Here is an 8,897-nt window from a genome sequence, read left to right as displayed (position 1 = left end):
TTTGCAATTTTTTTTTTTTCATCGCTTGGTCCTATGTGCATGTATGTATATCAGATATACTTGTCTTTGTACCATCATATTAGTTAATTCAACTGCTAACCTTTAGGGCGTCTGAAAAGGGGCAGGGATGAAGCGTAACTCAATACCATGCAAGAAAATCAGGAACAGAAAGAACAGCACTAAACATATGTTTTTTTTGGAACCCAAGAGAAGACCAATACACTATACGTTTTCCTGTTTGACAGTAAATTAAAAAGGGTTTTTTAGGCTTTAAATATTGGGAAATTTCATTTTATATTCAAGCATCTATTGCCCTTTTTCCGGAGGGGCTAAGGCCCACCTCAAGCTGTAGTGTTTTCACTTCGTTATTCGATGGAGTAAGTAGGGCCCGTTCCCTGAAATCATTTAATTATTTTTGGTTTCCTGTTATGCAAAAAAAGGGACAAAATCACATATGCACTATGGGGCATTGGGGATTAGGTCCCCCCCCACCCCTCTTTTTTATGACTATAAAAAAACCAAACTAGGGAAATTCCTGCCTTTTTGGTCCACGCTTTCTCTTTCGTCTCAAAAAACCCCTCCCAACCCCTCCCAAACTTTGGTGGGAATTCTTAATACTATCAAACTTCTGAGGGCTTGAATCAATTTAATGCATGAAAATTACTAAATAAACGAAAAAGTAATACTACAGTTGCCCAAATGAACTCAGATCATATTTAGAAAAATACAAAAATAAATTTATTTTCACAATTTTTAAGGTTAAGACAATAAAAAACTGAAACAAAAATACAAAATACTACTTTTAAAAAGGGGTTTTATCGTAAAATATCATAGGAACACCATACACTGTTTAGGGAAAAATTCACACATCGTGTATTGGGCTGTTCAAAAAAAATAAAAAAACCCTCGAGAGTAGTATGGGAGTACAGGAAGCTTTTTTCATTTTCTTTTAGTTCGAAACCTTCTTTCTCAAAAGACCAGAAGAACATGTCTGCAAACACAATTTGATCATGCAATAAAAGGAAAAATTTTCCCGAGAAAACAAAAAGTATTTTGGGATGGGCTTAAATTTTATTTAAGAACACAACACCTTTTGGCTGCAGGAAAAACTTTGCAAAGAATTTTGTTGATTACTATGACTGTTTTTTTACATAGTTGACATCCACAGGGTTCAGCAGCCATGCAAATCATTACCTGATAGCATGCCAATCACCTAATAAGCACAACACGAAATGGGGTCTTTTCCTCCCCCACTTCTCCTTGATTAAATCCTCTTTTTTTTAAGACACAGTGGAGCACCGTCCTGTCTACATAGTCACTGGAGTCGGATCCATTTCCCCCATAAGCAGTCCCCTTAGGAGCCTCAAACCCAACCCGAAAGGGGGGCATGACAATCCCGATTATTTATTATCATTATTATTTTCTGAGAGTTCACTTGGGAGCATTCCACTTCAACATCGAAGCTTATGGAACACTACAAACCTTGTGCCCTTTTTAAACAGTACTATAGGAAGGTATACTACAAGTTACAAGAACACTATAAAGGAAAATAATGAGGTATTGTTGCTGCAAACGAGAGAATGTAAGCAAGTTTTCCCCCGACAAAGCAAAATAAAAACTTGAACCATTTGGCCCGGTTTAAACACTGAGAACTTAAAAACTAGAGAAAATGGGGAAAAATCGTGAAACTCCCCATTCATTAATTCTGACATTGCTAACTACAGCCCAGAAAAATTAAGAATTATGTAGGGGGCCCAAATAAAAGGATAAATTATAGGGGAAAAATTAAAAAGATGGAAATAATGACTGAACAATAATGTTTGGGATCATTTATCTGTGCCCAGTGATGTCCAAATGGACAAATTAGTTTCCTGTGGAAAAAATTTAACCAAAAAAATACATTGCAAACAAGGGAAAATAAATGCCCCCCTTTATGAAAAAGATATTGAAAAAATATCCATGATGAACAAACGGGCACAATTTAACAACAAGCAAAGATCTAAATTAGTATACAATAATAACCCCTTCAGTGATACTGGAAAACGTCACCAATGACTATTGATATGTGGGAAAAGGCCCTTTAAATTTTTCCCCACCCACAAAATTTAGGGACAAAACAGTTCTTGTTAATGCGAGAAATAGTACAAAACCCCAGGGGTTTACAAGCCAGCACAAAATCTTTGGGAGTTAAATTTTGCATAAAACACCACCAGCTTACCCAAATGAATAGTGCTTGCAGTCCAAAAATATAGTAATGTGAGAAAATTTGCTTCTTTAAAATACCTTTGTACAAACAGCCTTGTTCTCACAACCCCGGTACATACATACTTCTTTTCTGCCAAACCCTGGTATAAACAAAACAATTTGGGGTTTAAAAGACATGGTCAAAAAGCACTTGACCATTCACAATACCTGGTACAAAAAGCCTTGCTTGTTCACAAAGCTACACTGAGTAGATAAGTTGCATGAAGACTAGTAAAATGTTACTATAGCAGACTGTAAGCTATCTTTACAGGCAAGTTTATGGAAAGTTCGATGGAAAAAAGGGTTCCTTTTACTAATTAATTTGTGCCAAATTATCTGATTAAATTTTGAAAATATGTATGAAAAACAAAGAAAGAAAAAAATGATAAAACCGAAATATTCAGTAATCAGTTCTTTATGACCCTGGAAACCAAAACAATAATGTGCTTTAACAGCATGGAAAATGAAGGAATGAAGTTGATCACAATCTCTTCCTCATGCCTTAAAATAATCTATTTTAAAAAAGCTTCCTACCTAATAAATTTCCATTTTATGATAAAAGGTTTTTCTATTGGAAAAAACAAAAATCAGCCCGATTGCCAAGCACAGTTTCTTTTATCATGGTTTTTTTTCTCTTTTGCAGTCGTAAAGAAAAAAAATTAAACAAAAAGCAAAAAATTTCAAATTTTTTTCTCCCAATAACAAAATGAAAAATATGAAGCAAAAAACATTGCCGATAAAAATTCACGGTACAACAGAAAAAAAGTTTTAGAAATTCTTAACCATAATCACAAATGCACTTCCTCAAAAAAGTTTTAAAAATTTCTTTTTAATGTACCAAACTACACAGAAAAGGGCTAAAATTTTTAAGATCAATAATAAAGACTACAATCTATTGGCTTCCCACTTACAACCCCAAAAAAATTTATTTAAACATTTTCCCCTTTTTTCCACATAAAAAAAAATTTCGCCTAATAAATTTGATGTGACCCTCTCTGGGTTTTTAAAGAAATGGATCCCCACAATCAGCAACAGCATGCATTTTGCTTTTGGCTGTTTGGTTTAGGGGTTTCCATGGGGATAAGAAGGGGAAAATCAAATATATTAATTTTCATTTACCAAGTATTGTGATCAATTAGGCAAATTTTTTAAATTTCCGTCAAACGGAAATAATAAATAATGGATTATCCCACCTTAACACACCATCACATTTTTTTTTAGTATTTATAAAAACAAAAAAATTTTATCTTTTAAGACATAAAATATAAATTAATTACTTATCACTGGAGGAGGACACTAGATTTACATTTAGGGGAATAGAGGCCAAAATATATTGTTTTTATTTTCAATTGGGGAAACCCTTTTTTATTTCCAAAATTTATGAGCATAATAATAATTATATATAATTTTTAAAAATACTTTCCATTTCACTTTCTTTTGCCATTACACCATATCTTTATCCTTTTGTCTTTCTTTTTGTGTTTTTTATTTTTATATTTTAAATTTTTTTGTAAATTTTTAATTTTTTTGTTTTTTATTTTTTTATCTTTTTTTTTCTTTCAAAGCGAAAAAACTATAGAAATAAGGGGGAGTGGGAAATTTCTTTTTAAAATGATTAAACCAAAAATTTGGCCTGGTGAAGAGATGCCTAATACCCTGTTCACAGCTACCGGGGAAATGGAAAGTCTAACGCTTGTCCCGAGCCTGCAATTCTATCATGTTTTCCCTGTTTTGGAGGTACTGTGTGGCAAAGCTTTACGAGGGGGGCAGCGCAACAGAAGAAGAGGCACACATCAATGACACTTTAAAAAAAAGCATTCAATAAACCCTATAGAAAAATGTATGAATGAAATGCTTCTTCACAGAAGGGGTATATTTGGGCCCTTTTAAATTTTAATTCATCGAAAAAATGTGCATTTTGATAGATATGATTGAAATGATGGAGCTCTATATTAGCTATGAAGCGTTTTTAATTCGTGATTTAAATAATGAAATCACTAAAAGCGTTTGGGGCAGAATAAGCATCATTTTTGGTGAAAAAGACACCCAAGAAAAAAACTTTTAAAGAAATGACCTCATCTTACTAATAATGACAAAAGTTGGCCCACTGCTCCAATATATGTAATGCCTTTTATTTCCTTTGGGATTTTTAAGGCCCAGATGATCCACAACAAGTGCTCAGCCCCCAAAGGGAAAGCCAATTCGTGGGCGTATGCAACCTCCCCTGTTTTTCCCCTTTTCCTTTTGAGTCTGGTCTGTCTGTCCGTCTGTCTGCTGTCTGTGTCGGGCCTGGCGGGTGTCTGCCGGGCCCGTCTGTCTGTGCCTGGCCATCTGTCTGTCCCTGCCTGTCTGTCTGTGCCTGCCTGCCTGTGTCTGCCTGTCCTGGCCTGCCTGCCTGTGTCGGGCCTGTCTGTGCCTGTCTGCTGTCTGTGCCTGCCTGCCTGTGTCTACCTCCCTGCGTCTACCTGCCTGCGTCTCCCTGTCTGTCTGTCCCTGCCTGCCTGTCTGTCTGTGCCTGCGTGTTGTCTGTGTCTGCCGGGCCCTGTTGTTGTCTGCCTGTGTCTGTCTGCCTGTGTCTGTCTGCCTGTGTCTGTCTGCCTGTGTCTGCCTGCCTGTGTCTGTCTGTGTCTGCTTGCCTGCCTGTCTGTGTCTGCCTGCCTGCCTGTCTGTCTGTGTCTGCCTGCCTGCCTGTGTCTGCCTGCCGTCTGTTGTCTGTGTCTGCTGCTGCCTGCCTGTCTGTCTGTGTCTGCCTGCCTGCCTGTCTGTCTGTCTGTGTGTCTGCCTGCCTGTCTGTCTGTCTGTGTGTCTGCCTGCCTGTCTGTCTTGTCTGCCTGCCTGTCTGTCTGTGTCTGCCTGCCTGTCTGCCTGTGTCTGCCTGCCTGCCTGTCTGTCAGTCCCTGTGTCTGCCTGTCTGTCTGTGTCTGCCTGCCTGCCTGTCTGTCTGTGTCTGCCTGCCTGCCTGTCTGTCCGTCTGTGCCTGCGTGTCTGTCTGTGCTTGCCTGTCTGTGTCTGCCTGGCTGTGTCTGCCTGGCTGTGTCTGCCTGCCTGTGTCTGTCTGCGTCTGCCTGCCTGCCTGCCTGTGTCTGCCTGCCTGCCTGCCTGTGTCTGCCTGCCTGCCTGCCTGTGTCTGCCTGCCTGCCTGCCTGTCTGTCTGTGCCTGCCTGCCTGTCTGTCTGTCTGTCTCTGCCTGCCTGCCTGCCTGCCTGCCTGTCTGTCAGTCTGTGTCTGCCTGCCTGCCTGTCTGTCTGTGTCTGCCTGCCTGCCTGCCTGTCTGTCTGTGTCTGCCTGCCTGCCTGTGTCTGTGTCTGCCTGCCTGCCTGTCTGTCTGTGTCTGCCTGTCTGTCTGTGTCTGCCTGTGTCTGCCTGTCTGTCTGTGTCTGCCTGCCTGCCTGTCTGTCGTGTCTGCCTGCCTGCCTGTCTGTCTGTCTGCCTGCCTGCCTGTCTGTGCCTGCCTGTCTGTCTGTGTCTGTCTGCCTGCCTGCCTGTCTGTCTGTGTCTGTCTGCCTGCCTGCCTGTCTGTCTGTGTCTGTCTGCCTGCCTGCCTGTCTGTCTGTGTCTGTCTGCCTGCCTGTCTGTCTGTGTCTGCCTGCCTGTCTGTCTGTGTCTGCCTGCCTGTCTGTCTGTGTCTGCCTGCCTGTCTGTGTCTGCCTGCTTGTCTGTCTGTGTCTGCCTGTCTGTCTGTCTGTGTGTGTGTCTGTGTCTGCCTGTCTGTCTGTCTGTGTGTATGTCTGTGTCTGCTGTGTGTCTGTCTGTATTGCTGTCTGTGTCGCTGTGTCTGTCTGGGGCCTTTTTCTGTCTGTCTTGCCTGCCTGCCTGCCCCCTGCCTGCCTGCCGGGCTGCCTGCCTGCCTGCCTGCCTGCCTGCCTGCCTGCCTGCCTGCTTGCCATGCTATTGATATTGATGTTGTCTTGTTATTAACAATATTATTAGCAATAACAAAAATCTAAAGAAGGGAAAGGGTAAACAGGTAAGATAGGTAGGACTAGTAACGGACTCCTGGTGAGAAACACTTGCGAAGCCATTTATATATAGACAATAACAAAAAAAAAATAGGGGCTATGTCACGTATTTTGCCACCCTGGCATAAGCATTTTAAAAACCCTCCTAATGTTTGATAAAAAGATGATGACCAATAATAGTGGTGGCACTGAAATAAAATACAATACGGAAAACACTCCTCACCTGGATTGCAATCTGTAAGAGAGAGCAGATGGACAGCAAAACCCTTGGAGATAGTGAGGGCTGGAGACCAGTTATCCTTAAGAATATCTAAACATATCACTCCTTGGGAGTGATGTTGCAGTGATAAATTCGTGTACGAAACGTGACCTGTTGGGAAAATTTTCCAGCATGATATCTCTTAGGGAAACATAATGAATAAGAGCAAGAAAAGAGAAAAAAAAAACTGGTTGAGAAAAATGGTCCACACAAAGTTAGGAAAGAGGGGAAGGAAATCAGAAGGAAAAAGTGGACATACAAAATAAAGTAATAAACTCACAAATGCACACACAAAAGAACATTACTAAATGCAAATATGAGGAGAAAAGAGACAGAGGATGCAGCAAACAGAAAAAAAATTTTTCATAGAAAGAAGTGGGGGGCAAAATAGAGAGAGTGAAAGAATGAAGGGAAAAGAATAAAAAGGACAAAAAAGGCATGTGGTTTCATACGAAACTATGATTTGCAGAATATAAAATACATAATCATTTAAGATTTTCATAAAAAAGGGAATAATTTTCATATAATCCCTTTAAACCCCAAACCACCACGGATTTATGTTCTGTCCCCTGTAGTTTTATGTGAATTTTGTTACATACAGATGGCTCCACATGTGCTCAGCTGGTAAGGAGTCTATCAGTAAGCCCTAGTGACCACTCCTGATTTCTCCATTCCTTGAATTGGCGGGAAAATGTGACTTTCTTTAATATTGATATAAATAATGTTATCTTTCTTATTGATGTCATGATTAAAATTGTTATTAAAATCTTGATAATATTTAAGACAATGAAATTATACAAAGACCCTTTCCAAAAATCAGGAATAGGTTAAACAGGTGAGATAGGTAGGATTAATAACAGACTCCTTGGGGGACTATGCACTTGTAAAGCCATCTAAGTGAAAATACAATAAATAACCTGATATTACAGTGGGCATGGCATGTTCTTGCCATCCCTGCCAATTGGGTTAAGTCAAAATAAACATAGCAGGGAGACAATCCTTCTTTGGCAACCAAAATATTTCATGATCAACTTGCTCTGCCATTTACAAGACTATCCTCACCAATAGTAGCAATTATCCCTATACACTAAAGACACAAGAGTTCTTTACCTTAGGTGGTTTGAATGGGTATTCTCCCGAAAAATGGATATCTAGAAAGAAGACGCCCCCCTAAATACACGGACCCAGGTGGACCCAGGATAGTCGACACCCATTCATACAGATTGTCTCCCTTAGGCCCAGCGCTGCAGTTGGGTGGGGGTCTAGTGTATTTCTGCGATTTCCCTTTTTGTACCCTGGAAGTAAGATGATTGCATTAGACTTTCAAAATAATGTTAAAAATAACAAACTTTTTTGTGTAAAAATTTTCAGTACTGCTAATAGATGAAAACACTTTAATTAAAACATTTGCTGAAAAATCATTCTGAAAACAAAGAAAAAGTACAATCAAAGTACAATACTGATCAAAACTGTTACAGTAACAAAAATTGACAAATAGGCTATCAGGTAGTTAATAAAAAACCTATTATAATAAAAGGCAACATACACATAACATGATGGTCTAACAAGTCAACTTTTTCCCTTTGGACTCATTTGTTATATTAGTCTATGTAAATTTTAATGCTTATGGGTTTAAACCCCTTTCTCACATTTTATGACAAGCAAAATGTGGGCTCTCAAGGACTTTCTTCTTGATGCCTGAGCTAGATAAACTTCTTATGGTGGATAAAACTTTCCTTGCCCCCCTAAAATAGTGCATCAAGTTTTACAAAAGGTCACATAATTGGTCACTATGGGTCATTCTGTTTGCTCAATGACCATGACAATCACAGGCAGGAATGCTATAAATAGTGGGGTACAGGGCCTTTTCTTCATTCTAGGTTGGACCTTTGCCAAAAAATGAACCAGTACAGCAACCAATATTGCACTAACTCTTAAAACCATCACTGCCTTCATCATGGCTCTGGAAACATCTCAGTGCATTCTGCCAGCCTTCACAACTCAGACACTCTAACTGGGATATGAAGGTGACATTGGAGAGCAATGGTGAGTGGGAGGAGAGGAGATGGCAAGTTGTTACAACAAAGGAGGAAGAGAGAACCCTGCACCAAGATCAACCAGCCAACTCAACTACCATAAGATCATCAACACCTTCCTGATCCCCAAAGATTTGGGGAGGACATGAAAAAGAAGCTGCTGTCATTCACTGACTTCCAGTCCTCATGGCCTTGCAGCCACACCACCATTTGCTATATTAATATTTCAAGAAATCAATTGTTTTCCCCCTTTGCCGAATCCTTTGTCAAAAAATAAGGTTTGACACATTGCAGTCCATCTCCATCTCTCAGAAAAGAACCCTAGGTCGACAAGGATTACGTGTGAATGTTCTTGACAAGACATTCAAGATTGTCTACATCCCAGAGAGGAAGATAACA

At 39.8% G+C, this 8,897-nt stretch overlaps 1 protein-coding gene across 1 annotated transcript; it reads right to left on the bottom strand.

The window, feature by feature from the left end:
- Window positions 1-1,826: 1,826 nt before the first annotated feature.
- On the bottom strand, window positions 1,827-8,418 carry LOC119568979 (ubiquitin-conjugating enzyme E2-24 kDa-like). The gene is made up of 7 exons (XM_037917359.1): window positions 8,327-8,418; window positions 8,112-8,207; window positions 7,641-7,757; window positions 7,117-7,136; window positions 6,427-6,573; window positions 2,284-2,345; window positions 1,827-1,871 (listed from the first exon to the last, which is right to left on the bottom strand). Exons 1-7 carry the CDS (start codon window positions 8,416-8,418, stop codon window positions 1,827-1,829), a joined length of 579 nt encoding a protein of 192 aa, XP_037773287.1.
- Between the last annotated feature and the right edge of the window lie 479 nt (window positions 8,419-8,897).

Source organism: Penaeus monodon, unplaced genomic scaffold (genome assembly GCF_015228065.2).
Source record: "Penaeus monodon isolate SGIC_2016 unplaced genomic scaffold, NSTDA_Pmon_1 PmonScaffold_1191, whole genome shotgun sequence".
In the NCBI taxonomy this organism is placed as follows: Eukaryota; Metazoa; Arthropoda; class Malacostraca; order Decapoda; family Penaeidae; genus Penaeus; species Penaeus monodon.
This window is presented reverse-complemented; position numbering and strand designations above follow the sequence as displayed.

Excerpts from the sequence above, each read along its gene's own strand:
- LOC119568979 (XM_037917359.1), bottom strand. The coding sequence starts at position 8,418 with ATGAAGGCAGTGATGGTTTTAAGAGTTAGTGCAATATTGGTTGCTGTA. Across the intron at positions 6,574-7,116 it reads GAATGGAGAAATCAGGAGTG|GTCACGTTTCGTACACGAAT; the intron begins GTCACTAGGGCT and ends TTTTCCCAACAG. Across the intron at positions 1,872-2,283 it reads ACAAGGCTGTTTGTACAAAG|GAAACTAATTTGTCCATTTG; the intron begins GTATTTTAAAGA and ends TTTTTTCCACAG.